General features: G+C 37.5%; 1 protein-coding gene across 1 annotated transcript in view; it reads left to right on the top strand.

The window, feature by feature from the left end:
- The window catches only part of cxadr (CXADR Ig-like cell adhesion molecule), a 64489-nt gene that overhangs the window by 33883 nt on the left and 4978 nt on the right, over positions 1-25628 (top strand). The window contains exons 2-5 of the mRNA XM_056247648.1: positions 10247-10416; positions 21381-21585; positions 25185-25340; positions 25462-25584. Coding sequence (XP_056103623.1) covers positions 10247-10416; positions 21381-21585; positions 25185-25340; positions 25462-25584 — 654 coding nt within the window. The remainder of the gene's footprint in view (positions 1-10246; positions 10417-21380; positions 21586-25184; positions 25341-25461; positions 25585-25628) is intronic.

The following is a 25628-nucleotide window of genomic DNA, read 5'->3' as shown; positions in this document are numbered from 1 at the left end:
TCTTTTCTTATTTCTGCAAGATTTTTGTAAAAAAAAAAGAAGAAAAAAAAAGGGTAGGTTGGTCAATATAAACTAATCAAAATCTGTAATTCTGAGACCAAACAAATTGATAATTAAATTAATAAAAAATAAAATAAAAAAAATGTACAGGAAGTCCAAATTAGTCCCATCAGGATTTCATGCCTTTTATTTCTGTTTATTGTATACCAGATTCTTCTTTGGATATTTCGGGCACAATTTTTCGTTTATAAAGTGTGAAGCTCTTTTGTGGTAGTGGTGCATAGCTGTTGATCTGACATGTGAATGCTATAGCTTTCTAATTTGTCTTCCCTCTTTAACTAACTCTGGCACACAGGAGAATGCAGTTTGTATCCAAATTAGGGATGCACGATTAATTGCAATTAACCCGAAATCGCGCTTAAACCGAGTTGGCTTAGTGCGATTATAAAATCACAAAGGCTGTTTTTTTTGTGTGTTTTTTAAAATATTTATATAAATATAAATATTTTTTTATATATTTTTTTATTTTTTATTTTTTTTTATTTTTTACAACTCGTCAGTGAAGCACGGCTCTGTGATCAGTAGTAAATGCTGCTCCATCTGAAAGCTCTGCGAGTTTTAGTCGCTTATAACGTGCATTTGAAAAAGCAACATGCATCAAACCTCTTTCCAATCATGAGAAGCATTTATGAACCTTGTCCAACAAAAGACAACATGTTTTTTTACTCCAAACTCGCTTTAGTTGACAGTTGCCCATCCTTATGATGTGGCTTCTTACACAGAATAAGGCACACAACATATTATTTCATAGCCTTTATCACTGTATAGAATACTATGTCGATTAGCATTGAAGTATATAAATATTCTTTATTATCATGAAAATAACGAGAAGGCTTAAAGAACTCAGATAAACCATATATTGTTGTAGTTGTGTGTTTATTAATCATGTTTAATCAATTAAAACTTTTCAATTTTCTAAATTCAGCTACAGAGATAGTATGATGCTCATAAGGATTTCCTGGAACGCCATGCGTTATATTACTCCTGCGGGGCATATTTGGAGTTTCTGCGGGAGAGCGACCTCTTGGCTTTCAGATGGAGCAGCATTTACAACTGATCACAGAGCCGTGCTTCACTGACAAGCTGTGCATTAATCTCTAATAATTGTGTAGCCCTAATCCCAATACAACAGAAAACAAAATCATGTATTTCCAGCATAAAGTGTGAGAGTCTTACTCTTAACCATAGACAAAGGAGATTCCTACTATGGGAAAGTGTTGCATTATTTGTGGCGGGGGAGGGGTGTGTTTGAGTGACCTAGAGGTGGGCAGGGAAAATGTAAATGGTTTTGCATTCATTACTGTGTTTGTCTCAGGGTTAGGGAGCAGAGGGGAGTGGAAAGGTTACTAGTTATTTGTCTGAAGGGCAGAAAAAGGAGTGGAGGTGGGAGTTGATGATAAGCAGATGCTAGGGGAAATGAGAGCAATGGCCCATTGGCTCAGGCACCTTATAAGATGGTAAATAAACAGCCTCTTATTCTTTGAGGACGAGAGAGTCAAAGATTCTCATCACTGATAAGAGATCTGCTAATGGTGCTTTACACTGCTGGCCACTGACTTTTTCTCTTTTCTGTTCAGTTAATTTCCTCTTCAGATTATTTATTAACAGGAATGGTAGTGAAATGTTATTAGGAGGCATATTTGCAGAAAAGGCAAGAATACATTTACATGTAATGATTTAGCAGATGCTTTTATCCAAAGCGACTTACAAATGAGGAAAAGCATTAGGAATTTATCATGCTGGAGCCAACAATATTAGCACTACTGTAGAATAGTACGGAGCCCGGGAAGTCACCTGTGGGGAAAAAAAAAACAATCCGAGGCGACGGTTTTGCAATCCGTCCCCTCAGTTTATAAACTGTACTCACGAATTCTTAAACTGTTCCCTCGGTTTAACAATTCGTGCCCACGGATTAATAAACCGTACCCTCGAGTTCCCAATCCGTGCTCTCAGATTTGTAAACCGTGCCTTCAGTTTTTGCAATCTGTACCCACAAATTCATAAACCGTGCCCACGCTTTCGCAATCCGTACTCACGGGTTTGTAATCCGTACTCACGGGTTTGTGGCTCGTCCCCCAGAGTGTGCCGCGTGATTCAACCAGGCCTCCTGTTTAGATGCGGGATGCATTGTTTTTAAAAGGACTTCACATACAAAAAAAAAAAATTATATATATATATATATATATATATATATATAACACAAACACAAAGTTATAGGCCTATAAAAATAAAACATTCATAAATTGTTTTATGATTAACATATTCCTGTCTTAAGTGAACTCATTTAAAGTTATAAACGCAAATAGGCCTAATAATAATAATTAGGCTATTATTATTACATTTAGGCTACATATTTAGATATAAGACGCTTTTATCAAAAAAAGAAACAAAGCAATTCGTCAAATGTCAGTCATAATACAGGTTAGACAATAATACAGGGCTGAGATTATCACAAATAAACACAAGATTTTGACGCATATCCAAGTGTTTGTGCACAAAAAATAAATACCATTGACTTTTTGCCTTTATTAAACATTTAAAATTTTCGCAAATTAATATGGAAAAAAATAGATTTTACTTTCTAAAAACTATATTTTGCCCGCAGTGCTAAATGAGAAGAGCATGTCTCTGGAACCATAAAGAGAGATGATTTATAGGTGATTTATAGGCTAATCATAATAAATGTTTCTGAAAAATAACGATGGATTTTTATTGTTTAAATGAACAGTTTTCTAGTGACGGGCTAAACATATCTCCATCTCCGCTGTAAAGGATGCACCTTTAGAGAAATGCAGCTTTCGGATTGTATAATCAGACGGTATTTGCTTTCGATTCGAATTTGTTCGTTTAAAAGTGGACATTTCAAGCTTTATAGGCCTATAGGCTTTTGTTTCAGTTCATTTATGAGACGCGCTCCGGAGATCATGCGCGCCTGATTGTTTTATTTTATTTTACAAATACACAACGTTTTCTTGTTATTGTGAGTTTACACAAATAAAAGTAGTTGCAAATAATGTATTATGTATAATGTATTTTTTCTGTATGACCAGAAATGCTAGATTATTTTAAATTGTTCCACTGTTGATAGGAACATCATATGCAAGCGTTTGCGGCCGCGGCTCAGTGCGCGCTCCACACAAACACTTGGATATGCGTTAAAAACCTGTGTTTGTTTGTTATAATCTTAGCCCATTATTATTGTCTAAGACTGACATTTGACGAATTGCTTTGTTCTTTTTTTTTCTTTTCTTTTTTTTTGTGGATAAAAGCGCCTTCTAAATAGGCCTATGTAGCCTAAATGGATTTTGATAGCTAATTATTATTTGCGTTTAGCATGTAGCAAAATACATGATTTTGTCGCTCATGTGTTCCCTGTTGGTCAATGTGTGTTTGCATACCACTGCGCAGGCTATTCACGCAGACATAAGTCATCAGCGTGTTCACGTATGCTGTGCAGACAGAGCGAGAATGGCAGCCAAGCAGCAACAACAACCAGACTCTCATTGTGGAACCCCTGGCATGCAAGAAATATTATTATACACTGCTAGCTAAACAAACCGAAAACTTGCTGCATCTAATTCCGTTTTTAAGAATTTGTTTACGTTTGGTGTGTAGTACTGTTACTAACTGTACTACTATAAAGTTTTCTCACCGGTGAATGACACATGATGTATTGCAGTAACGTTGTCTCCGGTCTTCTGGGCTGTGTGCATTCATGCTTTCAGCGCCATGCTTTGGATGGCGATTTGCAGGGAGGGTGGGACGTACGCTTTTAGTGCTATCAGGCTAAAGTTAGCATTTTCCAAGATGTCCTACTGCACCTTTAAATAATTAATAATTAATTAATGTTCTCATCTTCTGCTCTTGTTTCTTTGTGCTTAGGCTACTTAACATAATTTTCTTTGTTTAACTCTTAAAACTAAACATTTGACTCAATCCAGATTAGAATATGATCATTGTGGCCATAACTGATGTTTCTAAGAGTGACACAAGGTATACATCTTGCTTTTGGAAACATTGGACCCGAAGCCTGTATATGTTTTATAAATGATGCCTCATCCGCATCATTTTTAATTGTTTTGTATTGTTTTTTACATCTGTACTGTGTTGTCTCTATGGACCTCTGTGTCTTGAATAAAAGTTGATTGATTGATTGATTGATTGAATCCAGATGTTGGCTGTAGGGAGATGTTGTTTCATTTAAAACAAAACATATTATTCAAATTAATTCTTGCATATTTAGGCCGGTTGCTTCCTGCTCAGAGAGTGCGAGTAATTTTAAACTAGCTGGCGTCTGCAGTGTTTTTTTTAAATGGGTATTATCTGCAAGTAGTAATCCTTCCTTCCCCATCCTGGAAAATATGCCATGCATGCCACGATCCTCTATAGAGCCGTCACACTCTGCTTTGTCAGTTTTCTTCTACTGCTGGAACCCAAAATAATTTCCACTTCACTACTGCTTCTAAAATGAGTTTATATGAGCAAGAGAGAGAGAGCTCAGTTTGTACTCCAGCCATCCTCGTATGACAACCTAATTACAATTCAAGCTGTGCTGTACTGCATGCAAAACAGCCACACATGCTGATATATAGAACAATCTTGTTAGTTTTGAAATGCATTAACTGTGTTCTGTTTGTCTGTACACCAGAGGGATGGACTAAGATGTCTTATCGGCTGTGAAAAGATTCTTCCAAATTTCTCTCCTGTTGCTTATCATATATGCGGGGGGTGACCTTATCTTTCCTGAGTGTGGCTCAGATATCGCTGAATTGACTTTGGAAAATGGAAATGTGACGTACATGATTTTAGTGGGGTTTTCAGCTTGGTTTTCATAATTGATAAATGTCCTTGACTCGCCAGCAATCCTATTGACAAGCACACTCACTCTTACCTCCTTGCACATACAGTTCAGACATGCCTGCACACATTTATAGTGTATTTCTTTTAATAGGGCTGCATGATATTGAAAAACTAACATCGCAAAACTGACAATTGGGGTGTTCAACAAAAAAATTATCTTCTTGTAAAGGTTAATCCATCAAGGTTTAATTTTAGATTTCAGAGTGACGTGGAACACAGCAAATGAAGTGAGATGCTCAACAACACTGTATCATGAACTGCAGTGCACACATGTAAATAAACAGTGTTGCACTTCATAACATAGCACATATCTTTAATACATTTTCTCAGTGTTATGAAGTTCCACAACATGCCTTCAGTTTAATGTTGCATGGAAAGTGTCTAGAAGAACATAAATATAAGTAGCAATAGTATTGCTATACTTTTCTTAAACTGTTAAAATAGGCTAAAATTGCATTTATTGTGGGTCTGTTTATGTTGGTGTGCTCATTTCTGCATAAATATCCTTAAATCTTCAATAAATCTATTTCTTTTTTTTTAAATCACTTCCTGTTTCTCTCATTTTCTAGTTTTGTTTATGGCTATGTATTCTGTTTGTGGGCCCAGGTCTGTCTGTTAGCTATGATTAACTTTATTACTTTGTTTTTCTGATCTGCAGCTGACTGTAATTGTTGTCTGCAATTTGAAACTGATTGTAAACCCCATAGCTGTTAGTCTTTTGTTTACATTCACTGTCTGTCCACACCAAGTCATTACTCTCCTCTCACTCAGCCTCCCCCACTTTTTTTGTTTGTATCGCTCACTACTCCTTTCTTTATCTACATTACCTTCCCCCTTTTCGCTCATCCCCTCTCAGGCATTCTCAGTACGATGTGTTGCCTGGAGACAGGATTCTCTACCTATTATGAGTGCACAAAGGGGGTCTGCAATCACCAGTGCTGGGGCTCACGAGACCGGCGTGAGAGGGAGAGTTTGGAGGGGAATGGGAGAGCGGGAGATTAAAAAAATGGGGGACAGAGTGGAGAGTGTTGTGGTGGGCTTGTGGCCTCATTCTAGTTGGTCTAATTGCTTTCTTTTAAACCTCGTAGGATTTGTTGTCATGCTCAGCTGGTGGAGGTCAAGAGCAGCCAGGCAGAGATGGATATTCTTAGAAGTTAAAGTCCCCGTGAACCGGAAGTTACAAACTACTTTTCTCCAGTGTTGTGACGTATTTCCAAGTGAAACGGAATATTGAATAGAGGGCGGGGTTTTAGCCTCCTCCTCTCCATCTCTCGCTCATAGCAGACTAATGGTTTGCAAGCACATGACCGGAGGAGAAGAGAAGTCGTTTCGAGGGGGGAGGGAAGGATAACGTATTTGATTAAAGATTATAAGGGTACATTAATTTTTTTTAATTAATGAAGTGCACAGATAAATCATTTATAATTAACACTACAATATTACATATAAAAATACGAATTGTAAAATCTGATTTCATGGCGACTTTAAGGCCCCTTTACTCCAGACCTCCACGCTTGGCGTCCCTTACACTTGAGATACGACTCTGTACCTGTGCAGGACCTGCTCATGTGACTACAAGTGTCTTTTGAACTTGAGATTCCGTGATATCCCATGTAGTTTTAGTAGCATCAGCTTTACTGTATCTGTTGTTTATGTAGAGTAGTATTACATATGTTTCTGCCCAGGCAGCAGATCCTGAGTCTGTTCTTGTTTATATCTCCTCTCTTTTCCTTAATCTTAAGATTTTTTCATGCAGGCTTGTACTATTTTTTCCCCCCATTTCTACAGTGATTACATGATCCCCACAATGTAGCAAGTCTTGAATTTGGTCTCTTTTTAAAATGGGCAGCAATTTTTTCTGCTTCATATTTGACTGGGATATTTGTTTAAATGTCATTGAAATTTTAATATTAAAGAATTTTCAGAATAGTTATTTTATTTGGTGGTGTATTGGTGGTGACACTTTGTTCTTGTTTTGTGGCAGTTAAAATGGTGCCCAATAATGTGAAAATGAAAAATGAATTGTGGTACATCACGTGTAATTCGTTTATTTTGATGTGAAAAAACATGTAAAGACCAGGTGATGGTCTTTTTATAGTTGATGTTAGAAAACCTTCAGCTTGCATTTTATTTGAGTGTTGGTTTCACTCACCCTTTTACCCAGTGGAGATAATCTAGTAGCACAGCACACTGAAATGAGGCCCATTCAATCACATTTTCCTTGCTGGTAATGAACCATTTGTGAAATGTCACTGCTAATGCTCTAACGTACTATAAAAAGACCATCACCTGGTCTTTACATGTTTTTTGTATGCATGATTAATGTGCCGTTTAAGGTGATTGAAGATCAGATGCTGAATGATATTTAGAACGATTATACATCTGTTGGCTCTGTTAAACACTTTGTTATGCATGTGTACATTACTTATGCAATGAAAATCACTTTTTTTGTTTGCAGCCATGCTTAGTTGATATTCAGTTCATCATTCTTGATCTGTATTCATGCTCTGCTAACGGCTGATATTGATTACTGACTTCCATCAGATAAGAAAACTGTTATGTAGTATTCCATTTGCATGATTAGAGTTGAGAGAAAAACGGTCAGTTGGAAAGAGGGGGATTTGATTTGTAAAGCAAAGCCGGTTTAGACTTTTGTAATTTTTGGTAAGAAAGTTGTACGTTCTTTAGTAATAGAATTTTATAGATGTAAGAATCAAAAAATGGTAGTAGTTGTGATTGTGATTAGCATGGTAGTGGAGCTCAACACTACAGGCTTTACCAGATTTACGGCTCCAGATGGAGAGAGTAGGCCTAGGTGATTGAATGAAGTCATGTCCTCCACACAGCCCTGATCTGTGCTTGAGAGCTGGCCATATTAATTAAAATGAAATGAAATGCAGCCTTCAGCCAGGGTCACCAAAGGATCCATTCGTTTAAAGAATGACTTTGATCACTAGAAAACGAGCATATATTACTGCTAATGGGGGATTTCTGAATGGCCCATGCCAGCAATATTAATTTGTTGACTTCAGTGCCGCTTTTCATTTGAATTATTATTCCTTGTGCTATACACAGTTGTAATATTTTTCAATCCCACAAATCAGAGCGTCGGTGATACCCCTAGGGAAATTCGCACTCTGTTATAGGTGTGACATCTAAACCACCCTCTCTTATATAATGCGGTGTAACACACCCTTTAGCTTCATTCAACTTTTTGTATTGTGTGAAATGTCCTTTTAAAAGCTGATTTACAACCAGTCCGCTGTTTGTGACTAAAGAGAAGATGAAGATTGTGACTTCATGGGACTGATCTCAGGTTAATAGCTAGAGGCAACCTCTTCAACAGGGATGGGCAACTTCGATCGTGACGAGGGCCAACATTATTTCTTTCTTACATACCAAGTTACTAATTCCAAATTACTAATCCACACTCACAACCTTTACACAGTCTTACTCAATTGACTTTTTATTAAGGGAAATCAATTTATAATCAATGTAATTTGTTTAGTAATAGTAATTTGTCAACTCAACCTCAAAGTTAAAAAAAGTGCTTATTCAAATTTTTTTTTTTTTTTTTTTTTTTGCTCAATGCTCATTTTAGTAAACTTTCACATTAGCGTGCACACCCTACGCGGTAATTAATACGGGAATCGGCTGGAAAAATAGGGACCTCTCCTGGTTTGATTTAGTAATCTGAATGCAATCTTTCCATTACTTACTTTTCAAAATATTGTTTTAAAATTGATCATCCGAGTGGTCCAGCGGGTTGTATTTAAAGACATTGTGGCCCGTCCACAAAACTGGACTTTCTTGTTCTAAAGTTTCAGCTCTGTATCACTGTGAACGTCTAAGGGCTGAGTCAACTGAAACTTTAGAAACATCCCACATGTACTTTACAATAACTTTTGGTCTTTTTTTTCAGCATTCATCAAGATATTTTATTTATTCATTACTTTTTACATATTTATTATTTGTATATATTGGTTTAATATTTGTTTATTATTACTTTTTACTTATTTGTTTATTATTATTTATTTTATTTTACACACTGTTAATTTTGAACACATTTTGCTGTTTAGCCATGTAATGGTAATACCAACCAACACCACATCCTTAGCTGAAGGTGACAACTGAATGTAGAATTTATTTCTGGTCATTCTTGACTAAAAGAAATGGTGTTTACTATGCAGCATCAAATTTTTAAGAGGAGCTTAAAAACTGTTGGCCAGTATGGATTCGGTAAAAAAAAAAAAAGGCATTCCTACAGGCTGCTTTATTTTTGAGGTTTGTCTGACTCTTGAGCCCCCGCGGGTTCAGAACCCCACTGTTATCTGCTCTGTTAGTTGTCATTTACTGAATGATGTTCATTCCAAGAATAGATGATCTCTGATGTATTCATCTTGAGCCCTAATGAGGTCATGCAACATACATATCTTCTCATACCACAGAAATCATTCATTAAGCACATTTACATGCACACCAGTACGCTGAGAACTCACAAAAATCAGCTTATTGAAATAACCTGTTGTCTGGGTTTACATGCAAACCATTAACCCGACAAAGCAAGTAAACCGTGTTTACAAGACTATTAATAAATCAGTTTATTTCCTGGTAGTGACGTCAAAACGGAATAATTTGCGTATCTGACTCAAGAGTGTTTCATTTATGTCAGTTGCAATCTTAAATAAAGCATTACAAACCAAATAAGAGTATAGCAACATGTCAGCGGGAAACTTACGGATAATATATTATCCTCTTGTGCAGTTACTATGCAGAATTTTGACTGTACCACTTCTGCTGCTGCATGAGATTTCAAGAAAAGAGTTTGATCAAGTTTGCAATATATTTCCTCCTACCGTACTGCAAAATGCTCTCTCTGTCTGGATGCGCTTAAATTCACAGTAATGACACGTTCCTGTCACATATTATACATGTGCACTTCAATAAGCTGACAGAAAGCAGGTTGATGCGTTTACATGCTGGGCGAAATCAGTGTTAGGAGCAAAAATGTAACTAAGACGATCGGTTTATGACCATACTCCGATAAAGGAAAACGGGTTAACACATTTCCATGATCACGTGGCACGTGCATTGCGAGTTTAAGCATAATCTGGTTAAGAACATGCATGTAAACGCACTCATTGTCTAAAGGATACTGCATTGCACGGGCTTTGAGTGATAATCCCTACAGTGATGTCAAAACCATGCAATGATGTGAGACAATTTCTCATATTTATAGATGCAAGGGTGGTGCATATGATTGGTTTTGGAAATAAGCTGCATCTTCATTGTTGTTAAAAAGCATCATCTTTTTTGTTCTTCTCAGGCTCAGCCTGTGGACTACAGATCACATCCACTGGTCCTACATCCATTGAGAAAGCCAGCGGAGAGACTGTGAAGCTGGACTGTCAGTTTACTCTTGCTACTGATGATTCTGGGCCTCTGGACATTGAGTGGAGCCTACAGCCCTCCGACAACCAGAAAGAAGAGAAAGTGGTGAGTATCTCATAGCAATCACATTAAAGTATGTGAGAGAGAATGTTTCTCTAGTGGAAAGCATATTTGATGTCTCATTATTCAAAAGCCTCTGGGAGGTTTAGGTTTGACTTTGTCCCTTGTTCCCCATTGCTGCTTTTCCTGTCACAAGTTCTTGTTTTCATAAAAAACAAGCTCACTAAACTAGTTTGACTGCCTCTGTTGTATAAAGCAGAACAGTAACATTCCTTCTAAGTTATGTGTTCATTAACATGAGCAGCTCATGATCTAATGTTTTGGTGTCCCACCCAAGGACCAGTTATAAACTATCATCAGCATCATACAAATAATGATTATATTTTATAATCATATTAATATATATTCACAACATTTTTGGGCAAATTGTGCAGCCGTATAAACAAGTATTGCAACATGGAGCTTTTTCTTATACATCACAATTTGCTATTAGACAACCCTTGCTTTGATCTGCATCAAGCAGGTGCTGGTTTGTGCGTAGCACATCTGTCAGTAAGGGAAAGCTGCACACCAGATTGGGTGTTTTATGAACACGTCCTGTTGTTTTAGTGGTCTGTAAAGTTGTTCCCTGGATGGATATGTGTGTGGCTCCACATAAAGGGTCTGATGAATGTGCATTTGAGTTTTATTGGTTTTGGCAGCTCTTAGTTGATGTTATGTATTGATGTTTTTTGTTTGTATCTAAGTGATTATAGGTTCACTTCACTGTGAATTGTAGTCCGCAGAGGCACTGCTTTTTTTCTTGATCCACACAAATGCTATCTCTGTAATATAGACCATAATTAAACCGTCCCTCACTTCTTTACAAAAGGCTGATTTCGCCTTAACATTGGGCTTGCAGGTAGAGTAAGCAGCCAGATATACTGCTTGTCTGCTGCAGCCCCTTCATGCAGAGATTACCTCATTCTCTTTCTCTCCAGAGATTTATACATTTAGCTGGGGACAGAATTGGGTCAGGAGCCCTCAATGGTCGATCTCCCTTTGGTATCCTTGCACCTCTCTTCCTATCTTCCTCTCTCTCACATGCTCTCTACTCCATCTTTTTTCTTCTCAAAGCTCCTTCATTTCTTCTGTCGTTTTACACCTAATATTTCATTCTATTTTTATCGTTCTCCCTTTCCCCTCACACTTCTGTTCCCCTCAATTGCTCAGTTTGCTGTTTGCTGGGTCGTCCTCATGGGTATAGACCTGCACTCTTCCCCCTCTGTTCTGCCAGGCTTTGCCCCAGGACTTGAGATTTGTCTTTGACCCACTTCATCGTTTTTAATGGTTTATAAGAAGTTGAAGGTTGAATGCGGGCTAGGTCCATGTTTTTTGTATTTTTGGAGAAAGTTCTAACAGTTATTGTGCCCCACTTTGTCCAGTGCTTTGCAATGCTTTACTCTTACTTTGGAATAAAGTATCATATTTGTTTTCATTTAGACCCTAAAGATTCATATTAACTTGTACAAAAATGGCATTATATGACCCCTTTAAGAGCATGATCATCATATAATGTAGCCCAGCCAAAGGATGACAGAAAATACAGATGCTGCGTTAATTGCGGTAAATATTTTTAACGTGTTAAACTGAAAAAAAAAAAAAAGTATCTCATGGGTTAACGCGCTAATGGTGACAGCACTAATAAATATCCATAGCGAAAGAACCCGCAATGTTTGAACAAAACAAATATAAAACGTCTATTTGTAAATGGCTCAGTGTTTATATACATAAGATAAGATACAATAAGAACCAGAACAAAGAAACTAAGTACAAACAAACGGTCAAATAAATGCAGCAAATATACAATAAAACAAAGATACAAATAAAATAAATGGTTCTTTAATTTCAGGAAGGTCTACTAACATTACTGTTCAGGTAAGTAATATGGCCCTCAAAATAAATCTAATGAAGTAATCAAGTGTAAAATAACACTGTATAGTTTTCACGCTATAAATTGATAGATTAATGCTTCTTAAAGCTAAAGTTGTTAATTCAAGAGCTGTGAGTAATTTTCTCTTTGCCTTTTGTTGTTGGATTCACATTAATGGCGCTATCATTAGCAGGTTTATTAGACTGCTGCCACTTTAACTGGGTTTTTCCTGGCTCAAAACGAGGCGGAGGTAGTCAAATCCTGATCATGTAGGGCTGTGCAGTGCAAGGACTTTGTTTCCCACAGTTTTTTTTTTTGTGGGTGGACCTCGGTACCTCTAGGGGGGTCCGGGGGCATACCCCCCATAAGAAAATGATGTACATTTTAAAGATAAATTCATTAATCTGTTGCACTTTAAGTCACCCAAATCCTCTGTTAAAAATAACTAATCCACCTGCCAACCACCCGAACCTATGATATTCTTTGATTTAGATAACTGCATCTGATCATCACATTACAATTATTCAAAATCTCAGTGTTAAGCATGATGATATGTTAACATATCACACTGAAGTAGGCTGCTTTAAAATGAACATTTATTTAAAATAAAAGTTCTTCTTTAGGCAAAATTACATTTCCTTAATAGCCTAAACAGAGGTTTTACTCCCTTCAAACTTAAATTGCCACTGTTTCATTACATCACTGTTGGAAAACACTCTTATTAGAATTTTTTTTTTTTACCTTCATAAAGGGCATTTTTCCCCTAATTTAATTAAATGTATGCTCCATCTTTCATTTCAAATTCTTAAATTTGATCAATACATTCAATTAGAATAAGACGACAGTATAGGGCTGTGACCAATCAAATTAAATCATTTACATTGAAAATGAAAAGAAATGGTGAAAAGAATGATACTTTGAAACTAAACCACCAGTAAGTGCCGGCAGGCGACCGTCTTAATGAGTGAGTCATTAATTCATTCATTCAAACGATTCGTTCAAACGGCTGATTTTATTCAGAATGAGGCAGTTTATGAATGGGTCACTGAATCTTTGACTCAACCGATTCGTTCAAAGCGCGGAATCATTCAGGAATAAATCACGGCTCCTGTGATTCCTGTGCGCAATGTTTCTGCTGTGATCTTTGTTTGGAAAGATCAAAACGAGGCGGAGGTAGTAAAATCCTGATGATGTTTGGCTGTGCAGTGCAAGGACTTTGTTTCCCACAGTTTTTTTCCCAGAAGTCCAATAGCTTTAGCCAAGCAGCATGTCATGTCACACTGTGATCTACGGATTGTCTTCTGTTGTATTTAGGCTCGTTCAAGACCACCTGCTCTAAAAAAAAAAGATGTGAGCTACAATGGTTTTCTAATGTTTTGCGGTACAAACAAAAACGTGGCTCAAAAGCATCATGTATGGTTTACATGTGCGTCGGCAGCACATTTTCAAAAAAATGGTTTGGTATTATTTGTTCTCTAACTGCTGTATTTTGATAGTTGGGACTTTTTCAACGATATGTGACAAGTCTATCTGTTATGTACATTTATTTGACTGATCACATGTTCATGTAAAGAAGTTAGCTCTTGTGATGGTCATATTCCCTACATTCACTCTAAAGCCAAGATTCTCAGCTTTATAATGACACCAATTTTGTGTTGATTAAGCAAGTTGCTGAATATTCAGCTAGACTAATTTACAATATACACTCACCGGCCACTTTATTAGGTACACCTGTCCAACTGCTCGTTAACACTTAATTTCTAAGCAGCCAATCACATGGCGGCAACTCAGTGCATTTAGGCATGTAGACATGGTCAAGACAATCTCCTGCAGTTCAAACCGAGCATCAGTATGGGGAAGAAAGGTGATTTGAGTGACTTTGAACGTGGCATGATTGTTGGTGCCAGAAGGGCTGGTCTGAGTATTTCAGAAACTGCTAATCTACTGGGATTTTCACGCACAACCATCTCTAGGGTTTACAGAGAATGGTCCGAAAAAGAAAAAACATCCAGTGAGCGGCAGTTCTGTGGGCGGAAATGCCTTGTTGATGCCAGAGGTCAGAGGAGAATGGCCAGACTGGTTCGAGCTGATAGAAGGGCAACAGTGACTGAAATAACCACTCGTTACAACCGAGGTATGCAGCAAAGCATTTGTGAAGCCACAACACGCACAACCTTGAGGCGGATGGGCTACAACAGCAGAAGACTCCACCGGGTACCACTCATCTCCACTACAAATAGGAAAAAGAGGCTACAATTTGCAAGAGCTCACCAAAATTGAACAGTTGAAGACTGGAAAAATGTTGCCTGGTCTGATGAGTCTCGATTTCTGTTGAGACATTCAGATGTTAGAGTCAGAATTTGGCGTAAACAGAATGAGAACATGGAACCATCATGCCTTGTTACCACTGTGCAGGCTGGTGGTGGTGGTGTAATGGTGTGGGGGATGTTTTCCTGGCACACTTTAGGCCCCTTAGTGCTAATTGGGCATCGTTTAAATGCCACGGCCTACCTGAGCATTGTTTCTGACCATGTCCATCCCTTTATGGCCACCATGTACCCATCCTCTGATGGCTACTTCCACTGTGCAGCCGACAAATCTGCGGCAACTGTGTGATGCCATCATGTCAATATGGACCAAACTCCCTGAGGAATGCTTCCAGCACCTTGTTGAATCTATGCCACGAAGAATTGAGGCAGTTCTGAAGGCAAAAGGGGGTCCAACCCGTTACTAGCATGGGGTACCTAATAAAGTGGCCGGTGAGTGTATATATATTACGGTGGCCCAAGAGTGCACAACACAACGAAATTTAAAAAGCAAACATAAGTTCACAACACAACGAAATTAAGCCACAACACAACGAAATGAATCCACAACACAACGGAAATGAGCCACAACACAACGGAAATAAGCCACAACACAACGGAAAATGTACAACACAACGAAATAAAGCCGCAACACAACGGAAATAAGCCACAACACAACGAAAAATGTACAACACAACGGAAATAAGCCACAACACAACCGAAAATGTACAACACAACGAAATAAAGCCGCAACACAACGGAAATGCTCCTCACCAGAGGGCTCTCGGAGCGCGATAAAGTTAGTTTTCTTTGCCATTGTTATAGAGTTAGCAGTCTTAATATATCAATACCGTGATTAGTTTTAACAGTATGTAACCATTGTAAATCGACATAAAATATACTTCAAAATCACCTACACAAGCGTATTTATACTCCGAGAATGCTTTGACACGCTACCACAGCGCATGATCCCTAAGGGAACGTCTGGCAATTCCACCAAGTGGTTAAAACGTATAATTTATTATAATAAAATTTGATGAATAAAAATATAAAACATTTGGTGAATTGCAGAATTACAGGAAGGCATTGGCACAATTTCACCAGTAATAAGTCAGTCAGGTCACTAGGAACCTAACACAAGCTTTGGGACATTACAGTAGGCCTAATGTTTCTATAAAAAACAAATTGTGTACTGTGCATGCAGGGAGCTATTGACAAAATTTCACCTGTTTTAAGGTTAATAGGAACTACAACCTTTGAAACCTGATAAAAGAAAAAAAAAACTTTTACAGAAATTTCCTAAAAGAATATTTGTTTACTGTAGGCTATATACATGAAGGGAGGTATTGGACAAACAGTCAGCTGTAGTAAGTCAGTCTACTACCAATACAATCAAGCTTTGGATTTTGAACATGTATGTTTTTGAATGTTAAAAGTAATTTTAATTCATACAAATTATACGTTTAAACAACTTGAAGGAATTGGCAGATGTTCCCTTAGGGTTACGCTGTGGTAGCGCGTCAAAGCATTAGATTGTAAATATGCAGCTATAATGCACGTAGGTGATTTTGAATTAATAAATGTAGTTACAATGTTTAGCTATACTGTTAAAACTAAAACTAACCCAGTGGTTGGGAGCATTTCCATTGTGTTGCGGCTTTATTTCGTTGTGTTGTACATTTTCCGTTGTGTTGTGGCTTATTTCCGTTGTGTTGTACATTTTCCGTTATGTTGTGGCTTAATTTCGTTGTGTTGTGAACTTATGTTTGCTTTTTAAATTTCGTTGTGTTGTGCGCTACTGGGCCACCGTAATATATATATATATATATATATATATATATATATATATATATATATATATATATATGTATATATGTTATTCATAAAACATAAAAAAAATCTTGCCAACCCCAAAGTTTTGAACAGTAGTGCATGTGTTCTGTTGACAGTTGTGAAGTGATTGGCCATGAAAAGCTACTAAATGAGTTAAGAAAAGAAAAGCTAAAAAATGAAAGGGGAGTTACAGATAAAGACCAATTGATTGCCCAGTGTTTTGGTCCATCTTAGACATTTCCCTTTTTTCATCTCTCACTTTTAATCCAAGATGAAATAAGAGGGCTTGACACTACACAAATACACAAGGAAAATGAATACAGGAGAAAACATCTTCCTTCAAAACAACAGTTTCTATTTTTTTTTTTTAGTGCCAGAACTAAAACAACGAATTAACCTTGAATGCAGAACCCAATTTCCAATGATTGTATTCATTGTGAAGGTCTTTGGGACACAGTGAAGTGTGAATGATTCTCTTGTTTGCGGGACGCTGCTAACGAGTTGACGAAATCCATACAAAACTGCATTGGTCATTAGCGTTAGCATTATAGTGAAGAATGGATGGGAAATGGGGGTGACACTCACGGTACATGCACTGTAGTTCCATAATCTCTTACGCGGCACCTGCAATTGCACAATAGTCCTGCTGTGATTGAGCCTGAGAGTGACAATGGGAAATGCAAAACAAAAGGATTGTTTAGAAAATAGAAGTAAACAAGCAATGATTTTATCATTGCGTTTTTACATATATAAAAGGAGATTGTTTAAATTACCCCAGTTGCTGTTTTGTATTCTTTGGAAATTTTGTATTTTCATATCTGTAGATGTTTGAGTCAGAGAAAGTTTCTAGTTAATTAGAACGGTTTAAATCAGCATGTATTGTCACTTGAGGAGTTTGAATAATGACACGCACTACCATTCAAAACTTTGGGGTCAGTAAGATATATATGTTTTTGAAATATGCTCGCCAAGGCTGCATTTATTTAATGAAAAATAAAGAAAAACCGGTAGTATTGTAATAATATTTCACAACTTAAAATAACTTTTTTATTTTAATATTAATAAATGTAATACATTTTTAAATAATTTGTGAATTTTCAGCCTCCATTACTCCAGTCTTCAGTGTCACATGATCCTTCTTGAAATCATCGTGGAATACAGATTTGATGCTCAAGAAACATTTCTTATCAATTCTGAAAACCGTTTTGCTGCTTAATATTTTTGTGGAAACCTTGATCCCAATGTTATTTAATTATGTCCTGCAAGTTAATATTAAAATGTTTCAGGAGAACAGCAAGTCACTTCATTGTACAATTTGCAAAGACAAATACATTGTCTTTATACCAGGAATGTGCATTTAAGGAAGTTAAATAAAAAAAAAGTAGGGTAATTTAAAATAGGGTCTTAAATGGGGTATTTTATTGTTTGATTCTCAATCTATCTGTATCTGTGTTTCCCAATTGTGTTTCCCAAATGTAAGGGCTGTGAATTTGGTGCATGCACTAGTTCCAGGTAGCATATACTGCAGGTCAGAGCAGAATCTGTGGTTGTGCAGTGAAGTGTAGACACTGATGTAGACAGGCAGGCCTACAGAAACTGCCCGGGTTATAAAGCAGAGTGATCTCCAACATAGGTGACTCAGTGCTGCTTTGCATTTCAAACAAGCCTGATGTGGCCCTAGAGGAAGTGCACATACCTAAGGCATACACACACACACACACACACACACACTCAAGTGTAAACAGATACACAAGTAAACATATGCACACATTTTTTTTTTAACAAGTCACACTGTCCTTGAAGACTTGACTCATAAATAGCGGTGAAACTGCACACTGACCCCTACATAGTAAAGACTAACTTTTCTTAAAGTCGTGATGAAATTGAAGGAGCAACATATCTTTCCTTCTATATTGTGACGTACACCCGAGTGTAACATTATCAAAAAGGGAAGAAAAAAAAAATAGGGCAGGAACTTGGTTCTGTTCATTGCTTGTTGATTGAATTTTGAGATGTGGGGCTTATCACTAAAAAATGAATGAGTTTCACAGTAAGATCAATAACGCGCATTTACAAAATATTTAGGGTGAATTTTCTTTTTTCTTTTTTACTTTAAAGGCCAGGCTGAAGATCCGTGTTTAATCATTGGTTTCCTTCTCTTATTTGATTAGACTCATTCCATAGTTGGATGATAAAAATACATTATGATAAAAATCTTAAATTAATTCCTTGTCCCTGATTGCTATTTTGTATCTTTTGGTCTCTGCCTTGAGCAGACATTGTTTGGCTTTTTGAATTGAAGTATGTTATACCTGTATGTTGCTCCAGGCAGTTTTCCTTATCCCTTTTTTATTACATTTTAGTTATTAGACATGGTAGACATGGAGTGTTTTACAGATGTTGTTGGATGTTTCCTTGAAGTCCTGTGGGCAGACTCCATGTGGCATGTATTAGGCCTGCTTAGTGCTTACTAAGTGATAATTTGGACGAGATACTCGTAGATTCTGCAGATGTTTGAATGTGAAAGGAAGAATGAGGAAGAGGTTCTAACCCCCCCGCCGCCACCACCCCCCCCCCCCCCCCCACCACACACACACACACACATTTTTCTCCTTCTCTCCTCCTCACCCATGTGCTGAATATTGACTGATACATTCATTAGGATTCTGAGTGTCTCCGAGCTCTTGTTCCGTTGCCCTGAGGTGCATTCTCAGGACTGCTGAGCTTAATGCAAGACACTATGGGAGGCCGTCGCCTCTCCATCGTCATGGAAATGAAGTGGTGGGGATGGGGACTATTGAATGGATCCCATATTTGTGTTTGTACTATGTGTCTTTTAGCCAGAAACAGACCGGTGCAGTCTCTTCTTACGTAGCTTTTTAAGACAAGCATATATTGATTAGTGGCTCACAAGAACGAGATGCGATTTTTACACCGTATTTTTAATAAATCCTTTGTGACGAAATACATAAAAACAGAAAAATAGTCTGCAATGTTTTAACTAATCATCTTGTAATGCATGTCATTTCAGTTCTACTTTTGGAGTATGAATTATCATATGCAGTAAAAGACAACAATACTCATGCACTGTAAATGGTTTAGCCACAAACTCAACTGACTGGCTTCTCTCTTGTATGATTTTGAGTCTCTTCAGACCTTACTGTGTATATGATGAGCTTCTACAACTTTTGACCTCCTAACTAAACTCCTTTCCACAAATTGATCATAGAAATAAAATGAGTATAAATAAAAATGAATAACACCGTTTTCTCTTATTGGGTCTCATTCATGAAACATTCCTAAATATACGAGTAAATATGCGAGTGATTTGCGCGTAAAGAGACCTTCCTGAAAACTCTTCTCCTGATTCACAAATACTTCGTAAACGTCAGATGTGATAGTGAAATGTGTGTGTGTGTTAATGAATTCCAATCAGTCATAAATGGGATGCGCGTGCACGTTCATTCTTAATTACCATAAATCCCGCCCATTAAATCCGACTGACAACTATATATGGGCATCATATTATGACATGAATGCGAATGAAAAAAAAAAAAATCTCAGATGCAGAAATTGAAGTTTTATTATCAGAAGTTCATTCAAAACGCCACATTTTATTTTCAAGCGTACATAGTGGCGTTTCGGGTCCTAAAAAAAAGGAAGCTTGGCAGCATATTACAGATGCAGTTAATGGAGTTTCATCTGTTAATCGAACATTCCCAGAAGTGAGAAGAAAATGGTTCGACATTAAGCTTAAGAGCAAAAAACGAATTAGTTCACTTCGGAAAAATAACTGGAGAAGGACCACCATCGCAGATGCTATTACTGGCTCTCATAATAAGAAAAACCGTATGTAATTACTATATATAATATTTTTTCAAAATGCTGTGCAAATATGTACCCGATTAAGGTGAATTAAAATGCAGCCTTATTAATGAGCAAAACGTTCAGGTGTTAAGCGCACTATTTACGCGTGGCTGGGAGCAGGTGTAGATTTCTTGTGTACCAACTAACATTTGGAAAATACGAACATTTTAATGAATCAGAAAATTTACGCCAGAACCACTTTACACACGATTTACACACAAATTTAGATATTTGACACTTGATATTTGATATTAGATGAATTACACACAGATATTCGCATGCATCAGGGAGCCTCTTTCAAAATGTGGGGTATTGAAATCGCGTTTGAATGCGCGTTCCCGTTTTACTTTCGCTTTCGTGATCGCATCATGTACTCTGTGAATAGGGAGCGGTGGTGCTGAGCGCGCATTCTTCAAGATAAGACATTTGTCTCTGTTGTGCAATGAATCCTCCGCCATGGTCTTGACAGTCATCTCGTTACTTACTCTCATCACGTGATCAGTGAACTCTGATTCCTGCTGCAATACGTGTGACTGCAGCTCGTTTCAGATGAGCTGGATGGAATTGAAGCGACCGTTATCCAACTGAATTAACTGGTTTTTATTTCTATAAAAAGCAAAACGACAGTGGAAGCATAATGTAAACGTAGCGGTGGCATATTCTATCCTAACTTAACCCTCACACTTTTTGTTTCATTTGTTTCACCTCGACGAGAAAACTCGTTACATTTTAATCTCACGAGATCTCATGGCACGAGATCTCGTCACACCCCTACTTGTGACAGAATGCGTTCATGTAGCCCAACAAGAACACTTTGTTTAAGTTGTAGCATTGAAAGAGCAAATATTTCACTTGTGCTGAAGGATGTTTTTGAGATAAGGAGTAGCACTGTATTTGTCTAACTGACTTTCAAAAGCAGAAAAATTAGGTTGTAGTCTGAATCTGAACATTGGTTTGGCCTTTCACTGACACCTATACACTGTTTCCCACCCACTGTGTTTAAATTAAAATGTTGAGCAAAATTTTTACCAATATGAGGTTCACTTACTAAAACATGATTCTCTTTTCTCATTTCTAATTCCTTCCCACAGGTGATTGTGTACTCCGGTGACAGGGCCTTTGAACACTATTATGAACCTCTTAAAGGGAGAGTCCACTTCAACTCCCCTGATCCTAAAAACGGTGATGCCTCCATGAACATCATGGGCCTGAAAGCCACAGATACGGGCACATATCAGTGCAAGGTGAAGAAGGTCCCTGGCATAAGCAGCAGGAAGTTCCTACTAACCGTCATGGGTGAGTAAAAAATATAAGCTTGTAAATGCCACTTTTGACTAAATAACTAATCTCTAATCCCGTTTATTCAAAAATGCTTGACCTATTTGGCATTGTTTTGAAAAACACTCCTCATATTCCTTGTTTTTTTTTCTTCTGGAAGGTGAGCTATAAAACATAATGGAAAGTCCTGAGTGACAAAGTATTGATCTGCACCATAAATGCACAAATAAAGTTTGATTTCACAGGCCTTCTGACATGCCTTGTTTCAGGGTCTGCATTGATCGCTGTCAACAGCAAATGTGACATCAGTGCTACTTCATGTGTGAAAAATCACCTGTTCCTTGTGTTGACTAGTGCAGGGACAGAAATGCCCTAGGCAAACACATTCTTGCCAAACAAGGCCATCAGAAGCAACTCCCCAAACAATATGACGAAAGTGGCGTCACTTCCCGAAACTCAATAACCACATGACCGAGATGTGTATTTGCATTACGAATGCATGAATGGCAGTAGCTGTAAGATAAAAAAGAAACAGGAAAAAGGAGAGGAGAGTTTACACTGAAATCTGAAATCCTTAAAATGACCATTCTTTTAGTGAATTGTCTGGTGTCTTATTATTTTTTCCAAAAGTTTGAGGTATTATTTAAAAAAGAAAATGTATTCAGCAAGGATGCATTCAATTGATCTATTTCAAATAAATGCTTCTGTATATACACATACAATATTAGGATTTCTCAGAAATATTAAGCAATACAACGTTGATAATAAGAAATGTTTCTTAAGGACCAAATCAGAATTATTTATGAAGTATCGTGTGACACATGGCAGCTTTGCTATCACATAAAATAAATAAACTGTTTTAAAATTTTAAATTTCCAAAACAGGTTATTTTATGTTGTAATAATGTATCACAATATTACTGTTTTTACTGTATTTTTGATCAAATAAATGTAGCCTTGGTGAGCACAAGAGACTTCTCTCAAAACATATAAAAAAAATTGGACCAAACTTTTGAACAGTATCATGTATTTTGTTTTTTTCATTTACTGTTTTAAATAAAGGAGTGATCAGTTGGATTTCTTTTTGCTATAGGATCAAGATTGTTATCCAGAATCTTAATTTCAATAGTATTTGTATCAACAAACAAGTGTTAAAAAGACGTGAAAGGGCATAAATTAGAGAAAGGGTAGCAATTGTTTGACATGAGTATCAAGGACTGTTTGGCAAGAGCCGACCTGGCGATTGGAGGTGGATCATTGTAAGACAGATGGAAGGACACAGATTGGTTGTGCTCTCAGCAGTTGATGAATGCAGCTGTTCTTTCTTCGCCTGTTCCCTTCATTGTCCACCCTCATCCTATCGCTGATGACCGCGGGGACTCTGTACCTGCATTCAGAGCAGATGCTGTCTGGCTGCGTGCGTGTGTTCCTTACTAAATGTGTCTTCGTCAGAGATAGCAGTCCAAGGGCATTCACTTGAAGGGGCTGTATATGTGCTAAATGCCACCTCAGAGAGGCATTGCTCTGCTCAAGGGATGCAGACACAGAGAAACGCAGTGCCTCCACAAGGCAACTTTATATGGGTTTATAATGAGTATTTGTTTGGTGTTGAGCATGTAGTTTACAAGGTTTGAAGACTTATTTATACTAATATATTTGTTATTTTGAATGGGCTTTTATTTTTATGTTTTAAGTTTACATTTTAATTTTTAGTAATTTTATGTGCTTTTGTCATTATTGTTTTTATTTGCATTTAACTCATTTCATTTTGTGGATGCCATCAACACTTCAAGTTGGGAACTTCCAAAAGGAACTTTCTAGTGTTCAAGGTGGAAAATGTCAAATCTATCCCTTCCCAGACAGCAAAAAATAGAAATGCTTGACCTTTTTCTTTTCATGCCTTTATGCGTCTGGAGTGTTATCAGGCAGTTTGACTTTTTCGTTCTTGTTTTTCTTCTCGCCTTTTTGCCCAGTCAAGTGTGATCACCTTAGAATACTGACACACTTGCCTTGATCTCACTGCTAAGCTATAAAACAATTTCACCTTATTGAAAGTAATGTCTCTAATAATAAATTGTCTTTCTCAAAGAAGCAGATACAGGTCATTAGTATAGCTGTGTGTCTGTTGGTTTAAGCAACTGCATTGGACTATCAACCTACACCTTGATTTCTGGTCTGTCCATCACCACACATTTAAATTCTCCGTCAGAGGAAGCTGCTGTGCTCTCTGACCCCTCATCCTATTAAATTGCTGTTCAGTCCTGCCTGCTGTTAATCCTCAGGTCTCTAAGCCTCTGTCCCAGCAGCCCCAGAGATCTGTTTTTACAGCTTCTATTATCAAACGATGATGTCAACGCTCAAATGCCAGCGCCCTGCCCAAGGTTGGGAGGAATCACAAAGAGCAACTATTGACATTCTTCTGTCTGTCTTGCCCTCTAACTCTCTCTTTCGTTGTCTCTTTGCCCTCCTTACATGGGGCTCTGTTTCGGTCTCCTCCTGGTTTTAATTTGGAGTTTTGTTTGCCTTTGAATTCTTATGTCATCTCCTGCCAAGCGAGGAGGGGGTCTGTTTGTGCAGGCTTTGGTTTCTACACAGAGCTCCCTATGTTCTCCACCCCTTCCCCCATTCAATCTTTCACTATCTTTCCACATCTCTTTCTATCACTCCCTCCCTTAAAAATACATAGATTTCACCCACTTTTTCCCTTAAGCCTGCTGTTTTTAATGCATATCACTGAACACACATGCTGGCTGTCTGCCAGCCAGGCAGCCTCTTTCCCACCCTCTTCTTCTGGTTTTGTTCGCTCTTTTATCTCAAAGAATGTTGACACCCACTGCGCTCTGATTTTAATTAAGTTGATTGGCAGCACCTGTAATAGCAGCAGCTGTATCCATTACCCTGATCATGGCTTCCAGTTCCTATGCTTTGATTAGTTATGATGCAGTGAGAATGCATATGGGTGGAGTGTGAGAGAAGGGCCTTAGGGACTTGTCCTTTACATTCGTGATGACATTCGCATTATATATGAAGCAGAAGGTGATATTTCAGCCTTTAGCTGGTCAGAGTGGAATGGTAATATTTTCCTTTTTGAGATAATTGCCTACACATGCAGTCTCATGCATAAAACTGCTATACTAATAGCTCATACATACTGTGTAATTCTTTGCATAAGACTGTACACACTTTGTACTCGTTCTGTATGTTTAGAAATCTTATTTAGCATGATATCTTATCATAAAATTATGCTTTGTCTTTGATTGTTTCATGCATTAATTAAAAGGTTTTTCAATTAATTTAATTTGCAAAAAAAAAAAAAATTCTATAGTATTTTTACATTTATTATTATTATTGTTAATATACAATTAATAATAATTTGTGGATATTATTATTATTATTTGTTAACTTGATATTATTAACTATTATTAATTTATTATTATTATTCATAATATTATTTTATTATTCATCATGTGTTTTAAGTTATTTATATTGCTGCCTGTCAAGTCTGTACACTGTCATGTGGAAAATTTGCAATGTAACCTTTATATATGAGACCCCCAGTCCTAGTAGTTTTGTTTTAGTGTTTCTAACTTTCTCTCCTTCCTATTTCCTTTCCCTCAGTGCGTCCCTCTAAACCCAGATGTTATGCAGAGGGTCAAACTCAGGTGGGTAAAGACATGATGTTGAGGTGTAGCTCTGTGGAGGGCACACAGCCGTTGCAGTACATCTGGGAGAGAACCACAGGCAATAAACTACTGCCACCCCTGGCAGTCCTTGGTAAGTTCCTTTTACTCGTGTACCCTGAAAGAAGTTTTTTTTAGAGTTTTGATAAACCGTCATAACTGGTGCCATCAGGTGCCACAGTTAAAATGAAGAATCTGTCTCCTGCTGCGCACAGATCCAGTCGGGGGCACCATGAGTCTGAGGAATGCCACTGAGGTAGCTTCAGGAACGTACCGATGCCTTGCAAAAAATCGTGTTGGAACGGAGGAGTGTATGGTGGTGGTCAATGTCACACAACGTAAGTCTTCAAAAATCTGATTTAAACATTCAAGTAGCAAAATA

The sequence above is a fragment of the Rhinichthys klamathensis genome, unplaced genomic scaffold (assembly GCF_029890125.1).
Source record: "Rhinichthys klamathensis goyatoka isolate OS25496 unplaced genomic scaffold, OSU_Roscu_1.1 h1tg000050l_1, whole genome shotgun sequence".
Classification (NCBI taxonomy): Eukaryota; Metazoa; Chordata; class Actinopteri; order Cypriniformes; family Leuciscidae; genus Rhinichthys; species Rhinichthys klamathensis.
The sequence above is the reverse complement of the archived record's forward strand: the minus strand, read 5'-3'. Positions and strand labels throughout refer to the sequence as shown.